The 12,536-nt window shown below is 41.0% G+C and overlaps 2 protein-coding genes across 2 annotated transcripts; one reads left to right on the forward strand and one right to left on the reverse strand.

Annotated features, from left to right (window-relative positions):
• The first annotated feature begins 255 nt into the window (after positions 1-255).
• Positions 256-7,209, forward strand: ric3b (RIC3 acetylcholine receptor chaperone b). Its single transcript, XM_071904959.2, has 6 exons — positions 256-373; positions 1,683-1,909; positions 2,626-2,704; positions 3,590-3,683; positions 5,200-5,330; positions 5,747-7,209. Exons 1-6 carry the CDS (start codon positions 256-258, stop codon positions 6,229-6,231), a joined length of 1,134 nt encoding a protein of 377 aa, XP_071761060.2. The 3' UTR covers positions 6,232-7,209.
• A 369-nt stretch (positions 7,210-7,578) lies between these two features.
• Positions 7,579-12,289, reverse strand: psma1 (proteasome 20S subunit alpha 1). Its single transcript, XM_071904934.2, has 10 exons — positions 12,216-12,289; positions 11,197-11,241; positions 10,977-11,078; positions 10,339-10,442; positions 10,102-10,190; positions 9,699-9,769; positions 9,401-9,530; positions 8,794-8,873; positions 8,364-8,468; positions 7,579-7,889 (listed from the first exon to the last, which is right to left on the reverse strand). Exons 1-10 carry the CDS (start codon positions 12,216-12,218, stop codon positions 7,827-7,829), a joined length of 792 nt encoding a protein of 263 aa, XP_071761035.1. The 5' UTR covers positions 12,219-12,289; the 3' UTR covers positions 7,579-7,826.
• Positions 12,290-12,536: the final 247 nt, after the last annotated feature.

Raw genomic sequence — 12,536 nt, forward strand, 5'->3', positions numbered from 1 at the left:
CCCCCGTTAGTCTCTGGACTCCACCTGCCATACACCTGCAATACAAACCTATGAGAGACCGTTGGCGCCACCCAGTGGTAAAATACAGCAATTACAGCTACGGCGCACTTCCGTTCCACCAATCAACAAGGAAGTGCACAAATGGATGAGAAGCGACATCCACCTGCGTCTTTTTAAGCTGCCTTTTTACCGTGTAATCTGCCAGCTATTGTCTGTTTTTGTCTACCTGGGGACGGGGACGGCTTGCTTGTCAAAATGTCCATGTCGACATTTCAGAAAGTGACGCTGGCTACATGTCTGGTGCTGTGCGTCGCTCTGCTGCTTCCCAAAATGCTGTTATCCCGAGGGAAGAAGGATGCTGAGCGGCCGGAGGGTTTGTTTCATGCTTTCTGTACACCAAATGTCTTCATTACACTGTGTCACTTAGTGGCTTTCATGCGTGGGCTCGAAGCTCTTTATTTATACGTTTTTATAGCATTTTAATGATATTCTGCAGCTGCGTACATCACCGTTGTCTCCTCGTCCTTGCAGTAACACTTTCCTCCCGGGCGAGGGCGCACTGGTGATATCAAATGACATTGTATTACATGTACCAAATACAGTAACCTCTGACCTCTTCTTTTGCACCATGTCAAATTAAAAGAACCCTTTTTTTGTACTATCTCATGTTCTTAATTATCCTTTTTTGAGGCTTGATGCCCTAACTGGCAGGTGTGTGGGCTCCTTTTGCCTTTTGATGGAGTTTTTAAACTTTGTTTTTGAGCCACACACCCAAACTAATCACTAGTGCCTCAGTCAACACAGTGTCAAAAAGCAACGTTTTTGTTCACAATTTCAGTGTACAGTTCAATTTCAGGAGTGTAAGTGAAAAGGGATCAATAAAGTGTAACATGTCATTATTATTTATCCCTGCTTTAATGTAAAGCATTGTTTATAAAGGCGGTGTTAGGCTGTTTCTACTATTTGGTAATAGCCTAAACATCTGACGTCCATAGAAGCACCAGATCTAAAAAAAAAATGATGAACTGCAAATGCTTCATCTCTTTGTTGCATTGTAACAAACCTGAGGTGCTGTTGTCCTCACACCATGTGTGTGTGTGTGTGAACTGTTCAAAAACTCCATCAAAAGGGAATAGGAGCACACACACATACACACACACACCAGCCAGTTACGGCATCAAGCCTCGAGTAAAGGACATTAAGAGGCTGAAATATTTTTAAAAAAATGGCTTCTCTCTTTTTGACGTGGTGCATAAACTGAAACATGAAGACAAAGAAATAGCAAACATTTCAGGTCATCATCAATGCTCAGATGATGAGCGCTGATAATAGCCCGATTGTTTGCGCCATGTCAAATTAAAAGAACCCTTTTTTTTTTTTTAACTATCCCAGCTTAATGTCCTTGTTTTTGAGGTTTGTGGCCCTAACTGGCTGGTGTGTGGGCTCCTCTTCCCTTTTGATAGAGTTTTTAATCCATGCTTTAGAGCCAAAGTAATCAGTAGTGCCAGTAGAGTTTTTATTCACAATTTCAGTGTGTGCTGTGAAACTGTGTCAGCTGTTGGTATATCTCTGCCTCAAGATAAATGTGCACCGTCTACAGTAAGTAAGTAGTAAAGAAGCAGAAGTTGTACATTAGTCACCGGCTGACTCCCGGGTGTTTCCTCCTCTTCACCCGTCTCCAGGTCCGGGACGCTTCCCGCCGATGGTCCACCGCCAGATGGCCCCGGACAGCCAGGGCCAGAGGGCGGCGGGCTCCCAGTTCTCCCGGGCCCACAACACCGAGGCCATCGCCCGGGCCAAGGGGGCCGGAACGGGGGCAGGGACCGGGGGCAAGTCCAACCTGGCGGGGCAGATCATCCCCATCTACGGCTTCGGGATCTTACTCTACATCCTCTACATCCTCTTCAAGGTGAAACGCTGCCGGTTCAACACACAGCTGCTGACTGATAAACTGTGGAGACGGCAGTGTTGGGGAAAGTTACTTCTAAAAGTAATTAGTTACTTCACTTTGTTACTTACCTTTAAAAGTAACTAGTGACATTACAAAGCTATTAAAAGCAACTTGTTGGAGTACTTTTGTGATAGCCGCTTCAAAAACATGCTGCAGCAACATGACTTGTATATCAAGTGTGTTGTCGATCTTTGCTTTAAAATGCAGTTCAATACAGTAAGCCAATTTTATATCAAGCAGACCTACAGTAGATTGTGTTTTTTTAGTTAGCAGCATGTCTGCACAAGATGCTGCAGGATTTTTACTGCCATCTGCTTTTAAAAATTTGCACTAAAATGAAGCAAAATGAAAGAAAAATAAAAGTAGCATTGTAATTTTAAAATGTAATATAATGGATTACAAAAAATTGAAACTGATTGAAACGCATTACGTTACTAGTTATGCATGAATGCATGAACACACATGGTTAGCATACAAACACGCATATACACATGCAGGAGCAAACACACATACACACACACGTATTGGTTGAGTTATACACATCCTGATGAACAAACTAAACAGATGGCATATTAACACCTGACATACATGCAAACACACACATACACAAATGCACACACACACACCTTTTTGCACTGTGGGTTGTTGTTGGAGCGCTGTTGTTCTCTCCTCAGATCACGTCGAAGGGGAACAACAAGCCGGCAGAGAGCAGGTTTCCCTCGGTGAGATCGGAGAACATGAAGAGAAAGATCAGTGAGTATCAGTCACACTCGTTCTCATATCATTTTCTGAAGGTATCCTGTGTGTTGTAATGGTGTACAGGTGTTTTGAATAGTTTGGCCAATGACATTATCCAACAAGAGCTGTGAAATAACAATTATCTTCAACTGCCTGTAGGCAAGGATAGGAAATGAATGGGGACTCAAGGCAAAAAAAAAAGCCTCCAAAGGTTAATGAGATGCCCCTGAAGTAGGGATTAAGGAGGCAAAAATTGTCCCAGGACAAAAAGGATAGAAAAATGCAGATTGTTATCATGTATACCAGCAGAGCTCCACAACTCTCACATTAATGTGAAGATTTGTAATGAAACTATATCATTAATGCTGAAAAAGATGTAGAAGTAACCTAAACCCCTGCTGCTCCACTGAGTCACATGTAATCTCAAAAATCATGATGGCTGGCATGCACGATCCTCCTCATATAGTGCATTAGAGTAATGATAAGATAAAGTTGATATTGCTTGTTTTCTAGTGTATTGACTTGCCTAAAGAATCCTAAAATGAATGGTAATTCTCACCAGGCCATCATTGTAAATAAGATTCTGTTCTTTATTCACCTGTCTGGTTAAATAAAGGTTAAATACATAAAAAAATAAATAAAAGTAATACACATAGGCAGTAATGTTCAATTAAAAAAGAATACATTTTTCAAAGTGACAAACATACACCAAGAAGCAGGTAATTGTAACCTAGTAAACTTGTGTCTGGCTGTAGTTTGAAGCTGTATTGTAGTTTGTCTCAGCTCAGCCTGTGTTTACATTTGTGAAAAAATACCGACATACACATATTGATGAATATGGTCCACTGTTTTTCTTTCCTTCTTTCTCTCTCTCCTTCACTTTTCCCCCTCTTCCCCCAGCTGACTTTGAGCTGTCTCAGCTGCAGGACAAGCTGCGGGAAACAGAGATGGTGATGGAGAATATTGTTTCCAACGCCAACCACAGTCCTGACAGGTGGGTGTGTGCCTGCATTAAGGAGTCATTTCCTCCACCCGCTTCCTCCCTGTGTTTTCCCGACATGAATGACTGCCTGATTGAGTTTATTGGTTAATTTAATAAACATGTATGCAGTAATCTCCTCCACAGCAGAGGCAAACATGACACACTTGCTCACAGACGAAGTTCCTCGGGAAAGTTGGAGAGTTTGTTTCCATCATGGTTTCCCCGCCCCCACTTTTACATTTTGATTTTGCACTGTTTAAGGACCAGGAGTGTTAATACTTCATGTTTTATCCTCTGGGTATGGGTATGCTTGTGTATGACTTTCTAAAAAATCTTGTTAGTTAAAAGTTTAAAGAATACTAATTTCTTGTTGTCCTCATCAGGGACTACTGTAGAGCCATCTGGCCCGTGTATAGGGTGTGTGAAAGTAATTTTTCTTTGAGAGCTTTATAATTGTCTTTCAGATTTTAAATTTGGAAGTTGGATTGTCCTTTTCAGACATTGTCTTCCCAAACATGTAGCTGCTCTGTTATAAATAAATAAAAGCTATCCAACTTCTACAGTTATAAAACTCAATAAGACAAACTGATTAGCCCACAAACCACCAACATGTGCTCAATTCAGCATAAACAATTACTGTAAGCACTGTTCTCATGTCCACTGAGGCTCTTCAATTAATCCAAAAAATATCAAATATCACAATATTGGCTGCTGCAATTTCCAAATTGCAAGATTGCATTTTTTTCTTATAGGGAGAAGGTTTCAGACAGCTTCTTAAACAAAATATTCAGTTGCTGTACAGAATCCCTGACCTATACATCAACTTTCATGTTGGAAAAAATCTTTCATCTTAGTCAAACTGAGCAAATTCTAAGCATTAACATTGCATTTTCAATTTTTTTTTCCGATACTGCAAACATGTTTAAAAGGGAATTATGCCGAAAAGCGTCCACATGTATTGCACTTGATATATTGTATTTTCGTCAATATCATGCAGCCTTAATGCCCACTGATGTCAATAATACAGCAGAATATATAATAATATTCTAATATATAATAGGTCTATAATAGCAGACCGATAAAAATCCAGAGTTGTAGCAACTACAGATTAATTGACTACAATAATCTGGAGGTGTTGTGGTTCCTTATTCAGGTCTGGAAAGTGGAAAATTAGTTAATAATAATTAATATAATAATTCCCAGGTCTTGAAAAGTTTGGGAATTGTACAGAAAGTCAGTCAGTTCAGTTCTGTTCAGTCCAAATGCACAAATGACAACAGGTTTTATTTTTGCTGTTATTTAATATATTGTGATGATAATGTTCAGTTAGTGTAGTGCCCCAGATGGCAGTCATAGTCACAGCCGTCAGCATGCATCATATTGAACACCAACCAAAATCTTCCAATCCATTAAAGAAATCAAGCTCTGGGTTAAATATTGAATCTTAAGATAGAATAAGAAAAACATCCCCAGGACATCAAACCTCTGCACTGAGTGTTGGGTGGTGAGCTCCCTCTCTGCGCTGCAGGGTGAAGGGAGTGACGGCCGACCAGGAGGAGAGCCTGCTGCTGCAGCTGAGGGAGATCACCCGCGTGATGCAGGAGGGCCGGCTGGTGGAGGGCGTGGCTCCGGAGAAGAAAGCCAAGGACGACTGGGAAGGTAGAGTCACACTGAGCACTTTATAATGTCTCATAATCATATAATGAAAGCAACACCGGGCAAGAGTTTTTTGTAAAAATACAGAGGGGTTGCAATAGAGAAGAGTGTCCCATCCCACCTGATTGAGACGCTTCAGATTGACTCAAGTCTTAGATCTCTGGTTTGCAGCATTGGGAGAGAGTTGTTAATATTAATAAGTATTGATTGGACTGCAAATCCATTGTAATGACATGTAAATTCTTAGATTGAGTAATATTCCCTGTAGATGATAGGTTTTTGACATGGGGTTCCTCCCAAGTAGATACTGTATAGTGTAGCATTTTTTGAATGCTGCAGAATTGAGGGTAGAGTTCAGGGAAATGTGGATGTAAAATGATTGACTCAGGAAACTCCTCTCCACTCTGCTGTTCTCACAGATTTTCCCGCAGAGCCTCGTCAGTACTGGGAACATCCCTACTGTCCTTATCACCACAGCGAGCACGGCGGTCCACAGACAGAGAGCGAGGCTGAGCGGACGGAGGCGGACGGGGCGGACGACTCGGTGGAAAACATTCCCGCGGTCGGAGGAGAAGCTGAGGAATCGGAGGAGTCGAATAAAGACGAAGCGAGAGACGCCGCTTTCACAGCAGAAGAAGAAGACGCAGGGCCCGAGAGACATTTGGGCACGAACGACGAGGAGGACTCGAATGAACCCGCGGAGGGAGGGGGTGAAATCGATCTGGGCGTCCCGGAGGAGGACCTGGCCGGAGTCCTGAAGGAGCTGGAGCTCACGCTGAAGATGACCTCCACGATGGAGCAGGAGAAGATGGAGGACCTCACCCGGCCGGCGGAGACCAAAGCCGGCTGCAGCCAAGTCAGACGGAGGAACAAGAAGAGGAAAGCGAAGAGGGATTTTCACTGACTCCAACATGACTGCCTATAAACCTGAGCCTGGGCCTAGTTTTTGAGGGCTTTTCAAGTCTGTTCTTATCAAAATACACAGGCAGTAGCATGGAAGTTGGCAGTAGCATGATAATTAGAACAGAGGTTACAAACAAGCAAGATAGCCAACCTTGTTTTTCTTTACTTGAGCTGAATAAGTGAGACAAAGTTTAAATTTTACTTCTTTTTATCACCAAGATCAACTTTATCCATTGGCTAACAATGGAACAAATATGATACATGGTCTTAATAGTCTTAACGCTTTTATGTTTTTTTGGAAAACCAGGGGCCTCATTTATAGAAACTGTTGTTCATCATACATTATGCTCTGTCAAGGCTTCTTTCTAACAAGGATCTCTGTCTTCAATGACGTGAACGGAGGTCATTCACATTGTGTGTTTTAAACTGCATCTGGTTTATGATTTAGGTCTTTACATGAGGAGTATACAAGAGTTAAGTTAGGCAACTTCAAATGTGTGCAGTCCCCTCTATAAATAATGGATACAGATGTTTTGAAAAGTGTTGTTTAAGACACCGTTAAACAGATTTTAACAGATTTTATCACCATACTTACAATTACTGTAATTTACAGGGATCATTGTGCCTTTTTTACATTTGGTACTATACCAAACTGGTAGACTAACAACACTGTAAATGAGCAACCATTTAACATCACATAACTCAAAAAGTCATTTTTAACTTCCTGTGGTCTTTATGTTCAAGTTGAATATGGAATCATGTTTAAAATATATTTTTTTACAAATGAGGCCCCTGGACTTATTCCATTTGACATTTTGACAATTATTGAATAGATAATTGCACTCTGCTGTATTTAAGGAGAAAAAGGGACCTATTGGATTGCATTAGTGTCACTTCTGTTTTCTTGATAAAGCTTGTTCTTGAAGGAAAATATGCTTTAGATAAGTCTTCTCTACCTAGAATCTTTTGCTTTTACATACTGGCTGTCATACACTATAAAGTATTTAAAGATTTTCACTTTTATATACTTAATTTATTTCTTCAATGTTTATAAAAGCACTCAAGTCTGCATATCTTTGTTTAAAACACTTAATAACTGAAATAAACTTATCAAAAAGAGCCTTCTACTGCTCTCATAGCTCTTCATTTTATTTCTTTTCCTATTTCTCTCATGTTGTTTTTCCTGCTGTGGCTCTTGGCCTGTAATGTTGATCTAGGTCTAGGAATTCAAGTGTTGCACTCATTGTAAGTCATTTTGGATAAAAGCGAAATCTAACTGCTAAAATGTAAAGTGAGCACATCAGTTCTAGTAGTTTCTTTCCCCAAATTAAGAGAAGCAGCACCACAATTCAGAAAAAAGAGTTTATTACTTGTAGAACGGTTCATTCTACCCATACAAAAGCAACATCACATGATGTTAGCAGAGAGCATTGGATTAACAGTTTTAAAAGTGGCACATCACAACAGCATCTTTCCTCTCTTTAAGAATTGCTTTGTGGCTTTTCAGTAAGTGTCAGGTTGGAGTTTGTTTGTGCCCGCCCCCCCAGTGATACAGGAAGTAAATCATTGGCTGACTGGTTGAGTGACGGGGCTGCGTCAGTGCTCCATTGGCTCAGCAGGTGCATCTCCGGCGGCGGGTTCATCTGCAGGCTGGGCGACCTGAGGCAATAAGCAAAGAAAAAAGCATTGGCGTCACACAGGAGAGATGGATGCCACACCCTCTCCATCAATCATGTTTATTTAACTAGATAATATTAATAATAACATGGCATTTCATCCAAAAGGCCTTCATCAAAAATAGAAATTCAAACATTTCTCTTGAACACAAAACTGGGGTATTTTTCCTTTAAACAGAATTCCATGGGTTGATTGGGATGGGGGGATGGGGGGGGGGGGTCTTGTAAAGAGAACTCCGTGCTTGTAAAGAGAAAGAAATATTCCCAATCAAAATAAAACAATCAATATAACCAACAGAGTGATGTCTAATAAGATAAGAGCTCTAGTGCAGACTGATCCCATCTGTCCTACAGCCTATACAACAGTAATTATTGCACAGCAACATGGAAAACTCAGCCACTGTTCCCTCAAATGAAATTCAGCATGAATCCAAACTGGCATTAGCCCTCTCAGCACCTTTCTCTGTGGCCTCTCCTCCAGCCCCTCCAGGTAGGAAGCGACGTCATCATCGTCATAAATGGTGAACTCCATGTCCTTCCCCACAATGCCGATGGAAACATTCTGAAAGATGGGGAAATATACTTAGGAAATGGCCTGTACAGTGGTTCATTTCCATTAACTGGGGAAGACTGCAACATCATGCGTGCCAAGGACATGGATTCATATTTATCCCACGGCCCCAGTGAGCATTCTGGTTTTTGTTTCATGGCTCTATGTTGAATAGTGGTTACGATACACATGATATCACAGTCAGGACAAACACAATACGTCTCCCATGTAAGCGGGATGCAGCTACACAGACTCGACAAAGACGACACATCTGCTGTGTATGTGGGGTTAGGGTTAGGGTTGGGACAGGTGAGGAGGGAAGAGGGAGCTGCTGTACCTTGGTGGTGAGGTCCTGCTCCGAGGGGAGAGTTTCTCTGAGAGCACGGAGGCCGTGCTGGACCAGGTCATTCAGGTTACCTGTAAACAACACAATACCATGGGCGAATGGACCATCTCAATACTTGATTCTTAAGTGCATCTTTTCACTTGTCAATCAGTAAGTGAGATGCAGTTAGAGGTACTGAGATATCCCCGTCTTCTTTTGGGCTGAGCTTTTTTTTGTTGCACCTTCATAACCACTTATCAAAAGGGTTGTTTGGGTGAATATTCATACTTGAACTATGAGAAGTGTGTAAATTAGGGCCTGGCAGATAAATAAGAACACTGATAGGATAGGATAACTTCCTAAATTTTTTATAGTGGCCTGATACTGGCATTAACTCATGCACACAAAATTTGCCAGTAATTGTAGGTTAAAAATCTGTTTTTAACGTTTCAGTAAGTGATAGAAGAAAATAAATGCCATAAAAACATCTCCACAAATAAATAAATATTTTTTTTTTTTTTTTTACTCAAATATCAATTTGATACAAAAATCCTGTATTAGCTTGGGTGATATAGTAAATGTTAATGTAATTGCAGTGTGTATACGAGTTTCTTCTTACAGTCCATGAACTTGTCCATGCATCTCTCCAGGTAGGTGCGTGCAGACTGAGAGCGCGCGCCGATGGACATGGCTTTGCAGTCGAAATAGTTGGCCGACGGGCAAGTCTGGAAGATGTGAGGTCCCATGTCCTGAGTGAGGCAAGAGAAATGAATGTCAGCTATGATCACATTTTTATATTCCATAACAAATCCTAATAAGCCTTATTCTTTCACAATTACCTCTAAAGTAATTATTTCAATGGTGAATATATGAATCAAATAAAACATTTAACCGTGTCCATGACAAAACAAACTTACATCATAGCCAGCAATGAGCAGTCCAACGCCGTAGGGCCTCCTGCCATACCTTTGTGTTGGGATTTGGGTTTCTGAAGGTCTGGTCAAGGATCACTGCTGCCATCTACACTTAGTTTTATTTTTCAAAAGGATTTCTGACTGAGCACACCTGCTCTAGTGGCTAAATGGCCACCAGCCACTTTCACTATTTTTCCAACTAATTGTATATTTAGAGTATGTTAGAACCTCAAAATGACTTCATTGCCAAACTGGCTGGTAGAGTTGACAAATGCACAGGCTAAACTAAAATATACCTGCATTTGGATGGCAGCTGGTGTTAATTTACTACACTGTCTATACAATAATAGTTATGAGATGACACTTCCTCTATTACAGAAATTCAAGTTGACAATTGTGAGGATACTGCTGCCGATGAGAGTGACGAGACGTGATGCGGGGAGGGGCCTGTCGAAGACGAATCTTGAGTCCAAGCACTCCTGACGCATGAAGTTACTGTGGGGAGGGAGGCAGATTGGAGAGAGGGGGTTAGAATGTAAGTATACTATAATACAATTTATCTTTCTACGCATTTTACGCACAGCTTCACTGAAAAGCTGTCTCCACCCGCACCATCAAGGAGGAGGGTGTAGCTGTCACCTACCACAGCAGTCTGGCATCAGCGGTCAGTCCAGCAATGGAGATACCGATGTGGTTGTCGACATGGAGGATCTTCTTCTGGTGGGCGGCCAGTTCAGACTGGGCTCTCTGTGGAGAGCAGGAAACACGACACAACAAGCATGTGTTATCTTCTATCTTCTTAAGTGTTGTCCTGTCACTGATACTCCACTACATGCCATCTTGTGTCCTCTGATTAGTGTGTTTTTAATGTATTGAATATCTCTAGGTAGCCATAATGGCATCTGGTCAAGGACTACAGATGAAAATGTGCCTTTCAGGCCAACTGTTTGTTAATGTGTCCATGTCAAACAAAAACACAAATGAAGTAGCACATCCACCATGGTTAAGGGTCAAAATAAGAATATTTGGTTAACCCAAATTTAATTTATAGTCTTTATGCTCCCATTTCAACTGGGTTTTACAGATGAAGCACCCAATTCCAAGTGTTTGATTCTGTCAATGTACAAGCAGCAAGTTTGTAGGTAACAAACAGGTAAATAGTAGGTGGTTACACTTTCATGAAAACCAGACCATTGAGCAGTTTTTATGGCAATGTGCCAAGGAAGGAGATGAATTAAACAGCATGAGAGTATTATTGATAGACAAGTTGATTTATTGTACCTTGAGTGCAACCAGGACTGCATGGGTCGTGGATTTGAGTCCGACTGTTGCAGACCCTTGCTTCACTGCCTCCATGGCATACTCAATCTGGTGAATACGGCCCTGGAACACAAATGCACGCTTTCCTTAATCCAATGCTGTGGCATGTCAGTGAAACACTGACATTTTTGCATTTGCTTAAGTAGTTGAAAGACAGAAGGCAAGGCAAAATGTGACTTACCTGCGGGCTCCACACCGTGACATCATTGTCGTACTGATTGCGGAACTAGAGATGAAAACAAACCGTGATTTGAAAATGACATTAAGAAGGCATTTTAATTATTCCAACACACCAGTATTGAGCTTACATAATTGTCTTGCATTGCGGGCAGTTTCCTCTCAGTTACAGTCAACCACTTCTAGGCTCCACAAGTGCATGAGGCTCTCTAACGTTACTCCTCTACACCCTCCCTGGACCTTTCTAGCCTGAGGCATTATGTTACTGCTAAATAAATGATAAGGCGACCAGCTTGGAAAGCAAGCCAGTTAGAGGCTTTGTCTACAGCCACTTGTCATGGAGCATCATGCACTCCCGCAAATGGACTTCTGGTTTCATAATGTTGATAATGATGACTACTAGGCATTAGCGCTGGGTTCTACGTTTTGGCTACTAAGTTACTGCGGATAGCTTAACGTTAGCTGGATAAACTGGAATTGTATGGAAGATTAGCAAAAACAACAAGCTGACCAGTGACCTAAGTTTCAATTTAAAATGTTTGTTATAACTGTTTAGGCGGCGGGCAAAGGGAAAGCGAAAGTAAAAACCATGACTGTTGCAGTGCAAGCTAACGTGAAGCTAACTGACGTTGGTTAACTTCTGTTAGCTAGCTTGCGTTAGCCTGCTAATTAAGCAACGCGATAACGTTAAGTTATTAGGCGATAACGACGATGAAACCAGAGTTGTCATATACTACCTTTAATGTGAGACTGTTGAACAATAATTGGTTACAAAAAGTGTATCTGGTTGTACATAATTTAACTGCCATCAATATGCTAGCTACGGTGTTTTGCTTACTCACAGTGCAGTCGAAAGTTGGCTAGCTAACGTTAGCTTAGTGTGTGAGTAAATGCTCCCTGTTTTCTGAGTCTTTTATTAAAATCCATTATAATACATGTGCTTGTTACGCGATTTATTTACTTTGTTGGTATCGTATATAATATTAAAATGATCAAACTATATCATAATTCATTCATTCTCACCATCTCTGCCTCTGAAACTGTCGCTTCTCTGCCTGAGCTGTGATTCCAATTTGATTTCTTTTCCTGGACTCGATGTCAGGAAAAGCAGAAGAGCTCCGATGTCAAATCACTGATCGATTGAATTGCCTTTCTGTAATTATTTCTGACAACTAAACCAAAACAAAGAAACAAACCGACAAAAAGAAAAAAGAACATAATTAAAAAAAAGGAAAAAAATGATAAAAAGGGAACTATATAAATTGTAATGGTTTCAATTTAATGGCAAGACCATCATAAACAGGCGATTTTTACTGCTCAGATCTATTCAGAAATTATTTAATC

Source organism: Centroberyx gerrardi, chromosome 4 (genome assembly GCF_048128805.1).
Source record: "Centroberyx gerrardi isolate f3 chromosome 4, fCenGer3.hap1.cur.20231027, whole genome shotgun sequence".
Taxonomy (NCBI): Eukaryota; Metazoa; Chordata; class Actinopteri; order Beryciformes; family Berycidae; genus Centroberyx; species Centroberyx gerrardi.

Bases quoted from the DNA above. Each gene is read 5' to 3' on its own strand.
- ric3b (XM_071904959.2), top strand. From the start codon at position 256: ATGTCCATGTCGACATTTCAGAAAGTGACGCTGGCTACATGTCTGGTG. The intron at 1,910-2,625 runs GTGAAACGCTGC...TTCTCTCCTCAG, and splicing joins TCCTCTACATCCTCTTCAAG to ATCACGTCGAAGGGGAACAA. The intron at 5,331-5,746 runs GTAGAGTCACAC...CTGTTCTCACAG, and splicing joins AGCCAAGGACGACTGGGAAG to ATTTTCCCGCAGAGCCTCGT.
- psma1 (XM_071904934.2), bottom strand. The intron at 8,874-9,400 runs GTAAGAAGAAAC...TGTTGTTTACAG, and splicing joins CATGGACAAGTTCATGGACT to GTAACCTGAATGACCTGGTC. The intron at 8,469-8,793 runs GTACAGCAGCTC...CCCATCTTTCAG, and splicing joins AGCAGGACCTCACCACCAAG to AATGTTTCCATCGGCATTGT.